The sequence below is a fragment of the Bombus vancouverensis genome, chromosome 3 (assembly GCF_051014615.1).
Source record: "Bombus vancouverensis nearcticus chromosome 3, iyBomVanc1_principal, whole genome shotgun sequence".
Lineage (NCBI taxonomy): Eukaryota > Metazoa > Arthropoda > Insecta > Hymenoptera > Apidae > Bombus > Bombus vancouverensis.
The window spans coordinates 13,960,315-13,974,721 of NC_134913.1; the positions used below are offsets into that span (position 1 = coordinate 13,960,315).

A 14,407-nucleotide genomic window follows, 5' to 3' on the forward strand; every position below is an offset into this window, starting at 1 on the left:
GTAGTACAAGAATCTAACGTTATTTCTACATTAAGTTTTCTGTTTATAACGTTGTGTTTTATCATCGGTCACGGTTTGCAGATTACCTAAACAATTCCATGACTGATTGCCATTTTCTAAGAAAACTGATAATATATTTCTTTTTTTTTTTTGCACACATTAATCATTTTCGCTGAAGGCACTGAATGTTAATGGCAATAAATCTAAAATAATAAGTTTTATTATTTAATTGATTCTATAGATCATTAAATAAAACTATTAAAGAAATATTTAATATAATATGATCAAAAATATAGAGCTTTACAACATCTATGCACTATCTTTTAAAAACGCGCAGTATATTAAAAATATACTACAAACTATATCTGGGAAAATTCCGATTCAAATATAAATATTTACGCTTAAAACAGAAAATACTTCAAACGTAATATTTTATTTCTTTATCTTATTCAAATATTATGTTCGCGATATAGCGATTATACGTATGTGAAATTGATCGTCGAGTTTTTAGATATCTTTATCATCATTAACTGATATTTTGTAATCATTAACTGACTACATGCACGTGTACATTATGCACGTAATTGCATAGAATCTAATATTGATCAGCGATAAATAGTTTAAAATGACGTGCGTAGCATACAGATTTCTCTCGTTGCTTTAACTGGTCCATTGAACCAACTAAGCACTTCAATTTTCTTTAAGGTGCATGCAGGTTTGATTTATGTTACAATTCAATTGTCACAGCGTGCATTAAAATTGTCGATAACTTAAATTCTTATTACTTTTTTGTTTTTCTTTTAATTTAAATTCTCTTAATCTATTATTTACATCGCGAAATAATTTTCTGTAACTCACACATACCTACTTATATCTTTTGCACACTTGGCTTTACACACACAAAGTTCATAGTACTAGTGCTGGTTAGATTAAGTTTCCTTCATATTTATGAGTACTTCCACTATAAGGTGTGTTCACAAAGTTGCCGTTCGTAGCGTCTAGAACATTATTGGCGCCAGTTAAAAGAAATCCCCATAAACAATATCATAGTGTGTGACACAGCGATTTTAATGAAACTTTATAGATGTATAGTGCAGCCAAAAATATTCTACGTGCATGTTTCTTTTATCAGCAATTGTCCATATTTTTAGCAAGCCCTTAAAGTTGGCATTGAAAATATATTTCCTGAAGAGTCTCGAGTAATATTAGAAATAAAAGATTCACTCCATAAATGTGGCAGATTGTCGATAACAAAATATGTGTCGAATATTTTTGGCTCGTGTCATACTCGGATGATGTTCCCTGTGAACCACCAACCGAGGTACCAATACGTTGTTCTTTGAGCAAGTCCTGTAACTGTGACCGTAACCAATCTCTGACAGCTCCTTTCACTTCTGTTTTCAAGGGAAATCTGCGACTTTTCAAATTCATTTTGACGGGGTCAAAGGCATGAAAGCTGCAAGGGAATTGGTTTGGATTGGCGCGTCATGGCGTTTCAGTTCTTAGTGACATTTAAGGGGGGGGGGGTAAGGTTAATTCGTACAAAAATAAGGCATGTTTTTGTGAATTATTTGTGTCGACACAGTTAAAATCTCTTTATTAAAACCAATAGTACATTAAAGTATGACATTCGAAGAATATTGTATAAAATTTTCACGGAGAAATATTAAAAAATACGGCAATGGCAGTAATTATTCGGAGGTGTCTCGGAAAATTGCGGTGCCCCTGATAACATGGTGCTGGATCATCTGAAATCAAAAAATCAAAGTTCATTCGTTAGGTAACAGAGTTCCACAGGTAACGCTGAGAGGGTTTTTCGAAATTTCAATTTTTCACTTTTTTGGAACACTTTGAAGGGAAAATTAGCTGCAAATTTTCGCAAAGTCGGCTAATTTATCCCTGAAAAAAAAAAATTGAAATTTCGAAACACTCTCCCAACGTTACCTGTGGAAAACTGTTACCTAACGAATGAACTTTGATTTTTCGATTTCAGATGATTTAGCACCAAGTTATCAGGGGCACTGCAATTTTCCGAGACACCTCCGAATAATTACTGCCATTGCCGTATTTTTTAATATTTCTCCGTGAAAATTTTATACAATATTCTTCGAATGTCATACTTTAATGTACTATTGGTTTTAATAAAGAGATTTTAACTGTATCGACACAAATAATTCACAAAAACATGCCTTATTTTTGTACGAATTAACCTTACACCCCCCCTTAAATCAGATGGTTAAGTGGCTAGCATATTTATCTGATATAAATATCATTGGTATCAAAAACGTATTTTTACTTCTACGATTCATCTTGAAATTTCAAAAATAATTCAAATTATACTTGTGTCCGAATATTTTTCGGATCGATTTGTAGGTAAAATCTTAAGAGAAGCAGAAAATCCAAAGTTTATGTTGCATACGATGCTTTTAAAATATAATGCGTTGATGTATACCTACTCACAGTTCATAATGTTAATTATAATTGGTTACTATTAGTTATTGTAATTACTTGAATGATTACTTAAAAAATCTATTACTGCGAAATATTAATCCAATTTGAATTATAGATTAGACTCTAATTAAAATCAAATAATTAAAATTAATTGATTTTTTCCTACAATAAATATATATATTTCTTATTGTATAATATGAAGATAATCATCAATCACCTGAATCCTTGTTATCGTATAACTTTCATAGTTGACGCTGTACAATGATGATTTCATAGTTGTGTCTTTTTCTAAACGTAACCATAATGACAATATAAGAATATGTTTACATATTTATAAAACTTACAAAAACTAATTTTAATACTGATATTCCCAATGCAAAGTATTTGTTCGTCATCGCGCATAATTACTAAGATCAAGTGAGAAATGTATGAGACGTGCATTATGTAATATGCATATTTTCTTTACCTAACAAGAATTTGCTACTAACCACTTTTCATTTTCTACTGTTGCCATTTTTTCAATATGTGCATTTGGTGTTAACAAATTACGCTATTTGTTTAGTGAACAAATCTCGGTTTCTTACATAAGGATGACAGTACAATTCAATTGAGTTGTATGTTCGCTGTTTAATTTACATGTAGTATTACATATATATATTAATTATGTGTGTAAATTGAAAATAATAAATGTAATAAAATAATATGATACAGTAATATATTTGCATTAATTGTTTGAGGTACTTAGAATATTTAATTACTAATATTTCGAATACGTATATTCTTAAACAAGATGCATTTATGAGCAAAATAAGAGATCACTGTAGTGATTAATTAATATTTTTACATTTAATTATAAAAATGTCGGAATGTGATATCGATTGAGGGCCAAGATAAAAGAATAATGATATCAACCAATGACAATATCTTCTCCACTGTATTTCTCACTACGAAATACGCAACAAAGTATCGATAATCATGTTCTCTATTTTTGTTTTCGTAATGTATTTCACTTTCTTCAAATGAATTTATTTATTGTTAGAAAGTTTGAAAAAAATGTATAAATTTTAAAAAGTGGAGACTTATTTTTCAGTATAGACACTCTTCATAAAATTTAAAAATCTATTTTATGATTGATAAGCGAAATGTTAAAAAATTGTTTAATATACATACATATATATGTATTGATGAATGATTTTAACGTAAACATTTTGAACTTTTTCAGAGCTATAACACGGTATATAAAAGTTCTTTGGATTATCCGCAGTCACGAGAGGAAGAACAGAAGCATCGCCGATGTATTTCGACAACATGTTAGTCGGCATCCAAATAAAGTTTGTTTCATTTTTGAAGATCAAGAATGGACGTATCAACAGGTAAATTTTATCAAAATTCTTAATCATTCTTCCTCAAAAAGAAACTCAAAAATATTTGTTAACATAAATGTAGTTTATTCAGTCTCCTTATTATCATCCTTTTTTCTAATTAGTATTTGACAACTTTTGTATTATTTTATTATTATTATTATATTATATATATTAATATTCGGCACGATTGAGTTTCATTTTCAATTTTCATTTTTTTCATATCTATTAATTATACTTTATAATAATACTATATGTTATTTAACTAATTAGTAAATTACTCAATCAGATTATTTTAATGATAGTTCAATCGTTTATATTTGCATTATATAAGAAGGCATAACGCGAAAGGGCAACTTGATAACAGCTATAATGATAAAAATGCGAGAGGATGTACATAGCTCTTATAAATAAGCTGGGATGAGATGAACAACGTAAAATATGACTCATTTCCTTTCCGTTCAGAAAATTGGACAACTTTTATGATTTAATAAATCTAAAATACTTTAACTCATGGGTTATTGAACCCTTCCTAAAAGATACTACATATTACAAATTCTATGCTAAAGATAAAATTAATCTTATAATTACACTCTCACTTATGATATATATAGAGATATAATTTTCGTCGTACGATGTAACCTTTAACTTCGGCAGTCATTATTTAATTAATAACATTTAAGAAGTTATGATATAAGAATTCAAATGTTAGTATAGATAGTTTTCATTACGGATAACTAAGATAAATGTTTAAAATTTCTTAATGTGCAAAGTGCCATTGCTGATAACAGACATTTCTTTTTACTTTATTACAGATATAACTATTATGCTTGGTGAAATTATGCTTTGGTTACCATTTATCAGTAATCATTATCAATAACCAAAAGTTCTTTCCAGTTGTTTTTAGCTATCGTCATAGTGATTGTTAACGCTAGATACTGACTATTAGTAATTTTAATGAACATTAAAATTAACCAAGAACAATTTCCGACGTCAGTAATGATAACATACATAAATATTCATAAACTATCGTTTACCTTTCAATATGGAAAATATGATATTAATGATTGTAGTAGCATAGTTTATATTCAGCCTGTTGGCCGCGAAAGGAACTTGGTTTACAATTATTTTCCCTGTTGCCTTGCACTCTCACTTAATCACACACATCCATCCACTCACGCACACAATCTTATTTTACCCTTATTTTACTATTCCATATCTACTGTCCAGCACTTAACTCTTAACTATTATATATATTATATATGTATGTCTATTATCTATAGCATAAGTCTTTACCTACTTGTCTAGTCATAATATTAGACTTCAGATAAAAATACCTGAATACTAATTTTTTAATGATAACAGTTCTATCTAAGGGTATAAGTATAGTAGTTCAGAATGTTTCGCTATGGTTGGTAAAGTTGTTACCGTTACATAGTTAAATGCATACTTTTCTTTTGTCCATAAATGAACAGTTACATCTATACAGTAATATCTTTCTAGTTTCCAAGAACTTTCATATTCGAAGACCTTAAAACGTAAAAATGCAAATGGTTGAACAATCATTAGTCTTTAAACCAAATAATTAAATTCCTATAAAGAGAGGATAAATATTTACTTTTGATTATTAGCTTGTCATTAAGTTATACGCTTTGCTAACATTCATGTATTATTACTATAAATTGGCTAAAATGTCAGGATATTTATGAGTGCTAATATTTAAAAATATACACAAATGTCAGATATACATTATGATGTGACATTTGTAACATTTGAAAATGTTCATATTTCTTTTTTCCTTTATTTTGTGTGGACATGTTACCCAGACTAATAAAATTCAATGAAATATTTTTCAGGTGGAGGATTATAGTAATAAAGTCGCCACGATATTCAAAACATACGGATATCGTAAAGGCGATGTCATTGGCATACTTCTGGAGAATCGGGTGGAATTCATTGCCCTTTGGCTTGGTCTGAGTAAACTGGGAGTAATAATACCACTTCTTAACACCAACCTTCGTAAAACTGCTCTTCAGCATAGCATCAATGTGTCCAAGTGTCAAGCTCTTATTTATGGAGCAGATTTCACCGATGGTAAGCGTAACAAGAATTATTTTTAAAATTAAAACTAAGGTTTTATTTATTCAAAAGTAATGTTTACCTTTCGATCCTTTCATTTCGATTGATTCATATTCATTCCTTAAGAATCGTGAAGTTTTACAGTAATAAGAATATAAGCTTTTGATATCTTTCGACATCTTCACGGATCTTCTTTAGCGTAAATTTATTTTCCGCTATAACTCCTTAGCTATGTAAAATGAAAAAAACATGCTTTATATAAAGATTGTTAGGTTTGATAACATCTATTCGAATATCTGAAAATTAATATTTCATCCCATTTAAAAAAGATAGGACTAGCACCCTTTTCATCCTTAAAAAATTCACCTCCACAATATCTTACACCCTAAAAAGGTTAGCCGCTCTGCTTCGTTTAACACCTGAAAATTTTAGGTTGATATCTGCAATGACTTTGGGTAAATAACTAACATTTTATCTGCCTAATAGCCCAATCCGTGTGATATTACATAGAAATGAATTTTTAGATATTTTTCCTTATAACGTTACTTATTTGTAATTGTTTCTAGTTTACAAACTTTTTAGGAACGGTTCTAATTAAAACCTTCTAAGACTTTCTCACCGTGTATAGTATACAATGATAACTTTAGTATCGTAAAATTTTTAATGTAATGTTTATATTCTTGTTTGAAAATTTTTCACATAAAACTACAGTAATAAATAATTTTAAAAATTTGTTTATTTCACTATTTATTTATTTATAATTCGTTACATGTTGACTCGAAATAACATGAATAACAGTTTATATGTTGTTACATTCTGTTTACGACAAAGTATAGCCTCACGATTCAACTGTCTTGTATATTGAAGCCGCAAACGGGGCCAACTTGACGTAGTGAAAGGGTTAACAGTATAAAATATGCACATGGCCAAGTGCACGCTAAATAGTGCGTTTCGTACAAGTAGAATTTCATTCGTTAATTATCTATTATTTATTAATAATTCACGACAGAGAATTTGCCAATACTCAAGCATGAATATTTAAATTTAATATCTTTACTACTTTCAAATAAAATGTCACGCTAATTTATGGTGGCTTTTAAATTCTGTTCGCACGGTTACATTTAATAAAATATTTAAACAATCTATAAGTTAATATATAAATTTAATGAAGAAAATGACAAAAGAAGATTTATGTAATTATGGCTAATTATGAAATATTTTGTCTGATAAAGATTTCTTGTTCTCCGTTCCCCATATCTATCAGTTATCTCTACTAATTACTTAGGGAAAGCTATAATTGCCACTTATCTGTCTCCACTTATCTGTATTTTCATTTTAACACCTTATTTTTACATCGTATAGATATTTCTGATAATCTAACAAAAAACTGTCATACACGAGAGTGTTTAATTATCACTGAATTGACAACAAAGTGCAATATTAAAAATTTCTTTTCTTCAATAAAAATTCAAAATCACGTTTATCTCTTTAAATAACATTATCTGAGTACTGATCGATATATGATATAAATTTGGGCAAGGTTCATTGATCGAATCAAAGAAAGGTCTAAATTCATAATCATTTTAAATTATAGTAAAAAATAATCATTCTAAATGCATCATTCATTTACGTTTATAAATATTAAATTCTATATATAATACTTTTTGGGAAAAATTGCAGAAATTGGAAGATTTAGAATTTAAAATTAAATAAAGAATTAAGCATTACGCTTGTCGTAGTTTACATTTCAGATATAATTTATAACACATATAAATTAATACGTATATCGTTAAAATAATTTTTATCAATTTTAAGATCAATTGTTTCATGCTTTTTGCTGTTCGTACAAATTTATATAATTTGTCACCTCTTCGTTTGAGAATGAAACATGTATTTATTTTCCATTGCGTGTGGATCCTTTAAGCTAATAACTCTGGTCAGTCACAATGATTGAAGCAATAATAGGAAATAGAACTAACTACCCCAGAATGAAAGAAAATTGGGTGTTCGGTTGCGTGTCGTAGCCGATTGGACTCGAGTTCTATTTTATGAACGATTACATAACTCTAGTGGCTATATTACGTTTATCGTTATTGTCGATAAACTTCAGTTATGTTTGTGAAATTATTGATAACAATTATTACTTGCAATATTTCAATGCCAATGATTCGAATAGAATTCTTAAGAATGTTTATCGTTATAAAGATTGCGAGGATTCTCTGTAGAAATTTCTTACAGATCAAGAAATAATCTTTCATTATAATAATATAATTAGAAACAATGTAAATATACTGTATGAAATGTATTCTACAAAATTTTGTAGATCACATTTTGCGCTCTCTCGTTAATTTTTAAAAATTATTCTTACATTAATCTTTCTATTATAGTTATGTTATTGTTTATATCTATTTTCATATACAGCGTACGTCGTACGGTATTGTCACCTCGATTTACGTTAATATTATTAACGGTAGAAAAAAATGAATTAACATAAAGTTACATTCAAAATCGCCACAACTACAGGTCTAAATAAATATTTATAAATCCTGACACTTCGGAGATTTGAAGATGAAGATAAATGGCACGTGATTTTTTACAACAAAATTATAGTATATTTTACTCCAAGTAAAACCATCTCAGACCTAAATAATTTCCATCTCTGGTAAATTAATTGTAAAAAGATTCTAATAAGAATTTTTTGATTATGTATGTACATACGTACACATAAATTTTCCTAATTCAAGTATAAGCTATACTTAGATTCAAAACTATACTTAAGAATCATAAATTAGATTATCTTTTATTACATTAAAAACAGACTACTTAAACATACATTGTTTAAATGAATAGAAGATGGGTATTTTTAATGAGTAATTTTAAAATTTCTTAGATCCGATGAACTTTGCTTCGATATAACTTTTAATGCACTGAACTTATTAAAACATATGACAGGGTATAACAAGTTATAATTAAATCAGTACAATTATGATGTAAGAGGAAAACCTAGTATGCATGGAAACATAAGGAGAAACAAATCGTTTATTGTCAGACATTGTACTCATGCACTTGCTTACTATTGATGTAAAAATTATGAAATTTTACGGTGTTCAGATTTTCACACATATCCTTCCTCTAACAAGAATACAAAAAATGTTGATTGTATAAAATATGAAGATATCTTATATGGAAAAGTACAAACTAAAAGAATTATATAAATATCATTCATACATTTATTGTAAGCTTTCGATAATAAATTAATGAAATACGTACTTTCTAAAGTACAATCAAAAGTATAATTTTATTACGATAAAAGAATCGTATTCAGAATATGTTTGAATCATCGTGTAAAAGAAATTGTTTTAGCTAAACATTCTTAATTAATTTTACCTCGTTTCAAAAACTTTCATATTTATTAAAAACATATATTTTATATTTAGTAATTTATAATGATCTTATAATTATTAATTGTTTTAGCTATATCAGATATTATAGATTCTTTGGACCCAAAGTTTCCATTGTATAGAATCGGTAGTTTACCAAATTCAAAGATATCAAAATTAAATGACAATGACTTGGATACTCTTATGACCAACGTTTCTTCGGCTGCGCCAGTTTTTGAAGAAAAAGGTGCTTACCACGATCAACTAGTATATATTTTCACCAGTGGCACAACTGGTCTTCCAAAAGCAGCAGTTATAACCAATTCTAGGTAAGAAATATTAAAATTCTCATAAATTATAATTAATGCTATTTAATTGATTTTCTAATTCGTTCTAGGTTTATGTTTATGGCAACTGGTATATTTATGTTGGCAAAGTTTAAGAGTTCGGATAGAATTTATACACCATTGCCATTGTATCACACTGCAGGTGGTGTAATGGCTGTTGGTGCAGCTCTTCTTCATGGTGCAACAGTTGTAATTAGAAAAAAATTCTCAGCAAGCGCTTATTTCGCTGAATGCATCAAATATAATTGTACAGTAAGTTCTATGCTTTTTAACTTTCTTCTATCGTTATTGAAAGAAAATAAATTTAAATTTCACTGCGATATTTATTCAAAAAGAGAATTAATCCTTGAAGAAATACGACTGTGAAAGCAAATAAATATAATTATCTTTTAGGTTGGTCAATATATTGGAGAAATGTGTAGATATATTTTAGCTGTACCTCCAAAACCGGAAGACAAGCAACACAAAATTAGGGTGATGTTTGGAAACGGTTTGAGACCACAAATATGGCGCGAATTCGTAGAGCGATTTAATATTTCACAAATTGCTGAATTCTATGGAGCGACAGAAGGCAACGCTAATATAGGTAGGAATTCCTATTATCTATACCAAACGTTAATAAAAATATATTGAAATTTACGACTATTTTGTGTACTGAATGACCAATCGAGTGATTAATTTTTTATTATTCTTAATAAATAATTTGCTTTATCCAATGAAATATTTAATGAATTGCAGTTTTAAATAAAGTAATGAATAATAGTAATAAATCTAGTCATGAATAATAAATAACAAAATTTTTATATACTGTATAATGTACGTTTGTAAAAATATGCATATGCTCACACGATTAAGAAATATATATAATTTATAAAAAGTAGTTAAATATTTTATTAATGTATGTAGTAATTGTATGATATTAATATTTCATATCCTATTCTTCTAGTAAATATCGACAATACTGTTGGAGCTATTGGTTTTGTATCTCGAATTATTCCATCAGTTTATCCTATTTCCATTATAAAAGTCAATGCTGACGGAGAACCTATAAGGAATGAGAAAGGTTTATGTCAATTGTGTAAACCAAGTAAGTATTTTCGTTAAATATAAATTAAAGCATTCACCTCACATTTTGAATTGTAATGAAACTATCTTTTTTTCACCTTACAATTTCTTATATCATTTTCAGATGAACCAGGTGTTTTTATTGGAAAAATTATACCAAACAATCCATTCAGAGCATATTTAGGATATGTAGATCAGAAAGCATCAGAAAAAAAAATAGTTTATGATGTATTTACCAAAGGCGATTCAGCATTTATATCTGGTATAAATTTATTCTAACTTAATTGTAGAATATAAAATTTGTTAAGCAAAGCTATTTAATATTTCTGCGTTATATTTCTTTATTGCAACTGTTCCATTAGAATACAATAAATATTATAAACTACTAATACAAATAGTCATCTAAATTTTGTTCATTTCTTTCTTGCAGGTGATATTTTAATAGCAGATGAATTTGGTAATTTGTACTTTAAGGATAGAACAGGTGATACCTTTAGATGGAAAGGAGAAAATGTGTCTACATCTGAAGTCGAAGCTATTATCAGTAATGTTGTTAGTTATAAAGATTGCATTGTATATGGAGTTGAGGTAAATAAAATATTAAAAATAATATTCTATAATAGTTATTTTATTATTTTTTAATAAAGAATATTTGTTATATATGTCTTATTTATATATGTAGTATATGTATTACATATGGAATTTAATAAGTTTTAAATACTCTTTATTTCTGCACTATAAGTTTGTAGATTTAATTATATTTCCATACAATTTTTCGATAGATTCCAGGCCTTGAAGGTAAAGCTGGAATGGCAGCAATATATGATGAAAAAGCTACGCTAGACATTAATAAATTATCAGTTGATTTAAAGGAACATTTAGCAACTTACGCGGTACCTAGATTTATTAGGATTTTATCGAAAATTGATCTCACAGGTATTTTTGTATATATATCTCTATTAAACTCATTTGATAATCATATTAAAATCGTCTTTATCAATAGTCGTAAATTAATCATTTGTTATTTATGAATGTTATTTTAACTGTTTCAAAATTATACTTAAATTATAAAATTAATTGCTTATATAATATCTTTTATATATATTTTTATTTTTATATCAATTTTTCATTCATATCTTGAAAAATAATACATTTCGTTATGCAGATTACACTCTTACTATTTTATAAATTAAATATAATAAGCTTAAACCATTCTAACTTAGAAAGGCCATTTTTAATCACTATTTCAGGCACATTCAAATTGAAAAAAAAAGATCTTGTAGATGAAGGATACAATCCAAATAGGATAGGAGATAAATTATATTATTTAAACGAAAAATCTGGATACCAATTGTTGACTACCGAAATTTATGACCAGATACAACAAGGAAAAGTTCGTTTTTAAATTCTGTCCTGTATTAAAAAGAAATCTCATGGGAACAATTTTTGCTGCAACTCTTTACGTATGAAGTGAAGAGGTTTTCCATCTTCATTATGTTAAATCAAAAAATTGCTTTGTACTGGGGTAAATTGTAGCAGTAATTAAATTGTATAATTTTACACTATTATTTTTTATATATAATTTTTATATAAATTTATACTTTTTAGAATTCTCAATATATATATATAAGATACAAAATACGTCGCATTAAAGTCAGAATGAAATATTTTTTATTTAAAAAAGAAATGAACGTTATTTATTTTTCTTGGTTGGAGTTGTGCTTATTTGTACTACATATACGTTATAATATACATATATACACTATAATACATATTAGATACATTAATATAATATGTGTATATTATGACATATGTCATTAAATCATCTTATATTAAAATTCTAAATTTATACGTCTAGCAATACATTCTGCATGAAAAATCAATGTTTTTATATACGTTTATGTAAATTAAAATTATATAAATATTTAAAAGAAACAGAGACTCTTATTTCCAACTTATATGAAGCTTGCATATGTAACTTAAAAAATTGTAAATGCATACAAGGTACTAATATAAAATTATACGTAACCGAAAGCACAAATAAAATATTTATTTTGTAACATAAACTGAATATAATTTTTCAGAAATTTAGGCGTTGTTAAAAGTATTGTTACAAATGTTGTACAATTGTTTTATGAATTCATAGTAATTACGAATATACATGTCATAGATCATATGAATAAATACAAATGTTGATTACTAATTTATTTAGTAGTTTCATCCTTGATCTGGTTTTCAGAAGTTGATGGCATACTTTCCAAACTCAATACATTAACACTACTTATTAGATGCTATGTCTCTTAAGATAAAAATCTTACAAACAATTTTTGTAATTTCTCATCCAAAATTACACATACAAATAAAATCATTCATTACTATTTGTGCGATCACTCTTGCAATTAGTGAAAATCAATTTAAAAATTCGTTTCAAATAAAATCAAAATGATTTAAAAATATTTGTATATTAAAATCAAGCCTTTGTACTCTGCCCAAATTTATTAAAGCTAATAATATAAACATAGATGATCACTGCTGCGGAATTAATCATTCCGATTATATTATTAAATTCTTTTAAAATATATCCTATTTTATTTTACATAAAACCACTGTTATTAAGACTGATTCATGATTCATTTGAAATTTAAAGGAACTGAATCATTCTGTTACTTTGGTTTTGAATAAAAAAGATCTCATAATATCCTAAAACTTTAAACTTCTTGTATCAACAATTTAATATATCTTCATTACTAAAAATAATGAAAATATTCATATACGTCGTTACATTCATCGGTATAATACTCTAACAATATTTGTAATTACTCAAAACACTCCATAAAAAATTACTCCATAAAAGTTGTTGCCCGAAAATTGTTGTTAATTTTGCTTAGAACAGCTAACTACATTATGCTACAATGGTCGATATGAAGACATTCTATTGATTTAGAAAATGTCATTATGTAAATAATCGTTATGTCGAAACCCTCCTATAAATATAGTTAACATTAGTAAGGAAATCTTCATTTCATAATTTTATTTTTCTTGTAAACTATTTCTATTAAAAAGTTCTATTTAAAAAAATCTAATACAATTCTATATAAAAGATATGTTTAAAAGCATATGATTAATTAAACAAAAAAGGAACATATGTTCCCATTCAGCTTTGAAAATTACCTAGAAAATATTTATTTGATCTTTGGAATCATACAACTTTAACCCAAATCTTCTCACAGATAACAGTTTTGATGTAAATCAAGGTGATAACATAAACTTTGTATAATATATAACTTATAGTACATTCATTTACAATTATTATGCATTTATAATTTGTAATAATAACATTTATAAAGATATGTTGTACTGTACCTATATTTTACTATATATTGTTATTGTTATATCATGTAAGTCTATATAAGTACATTATTGTTAGTGTTATTACACCAAAAAGTGATACATTTATTATTAAAAAATTTCCACAATTAAAATTTGAGATAAAAATATATTTACATGATTAATATAAATATTTTTCAATATAGCAAACATTATATCATAATTATCACATTATCTCCCAATTATATTTTCTAACAAAAATCGAGAAAATATTTTTTATTCAAAACAATTCGTTTATATAAGTATCTGTTACGTTAATCTTAATTTATGTATTGATTAAATTCTTTTGTGATTTTATTACATAATATGAAAATATGGCTACTGGTGTACAATTATT

The 14,407-nt window shown here is 26.9% G+C and overlaps 1 protein-coding gene across 2 annotated transcripts in view; it reads left to right on the forward strand.

The window, feature by feature from the left end:
- Fatp1 (Fatty acid transport protein 1) overlaps nt 1–14,387 on the forward strand; it is a 33,243-nt gene extending 18,856 nt beyond the window's left edge. For both annotated transcript variants that reach the window (XM_033328399.2, XM_033328400.2), the window contains exons 4-13: nt 3,674–3,824; nt 5,669–5,906; nt 9,366–9,600; nt 9,669–9,870; nt 10,012–10,204; nt 10,565–10,705; nt 10,808–10,945; nt 11,114–11,271; nt 11,466–11,619; nt 11,934–14,387. In XM_033328399.2, the coding sequence (XP_033184290.1) occupies nt 3,674–3,824; nt 5,669–5,906; nt 9,366–9,600; nt 9,669–9,870; nt 10,012–10,204; nt 10,565–10,705; nt 10,808–10,945; nt 11,114–11,271; nt 11,466–11,619; nt 11,934–12,088 (1,765 nt within the window). In that variant the 3' untranslated portion in view covers nt 12,089–14,387. The remainder of the gene's footprint in view (nt 1–3,673; nt 3,825–5,668; nt 5,907–9,365; nt 9,601–9,668; nt 9,871–10,011; nt 10,205–10,564; nt 10,706–10,807; nt 10,946–11,113; nt 11,272–11,465; nt 11,620–11,933) is intronic.
- The last annotated feature ends 20 nt before the right edge of the window (nt 14,388–14,407 follow it).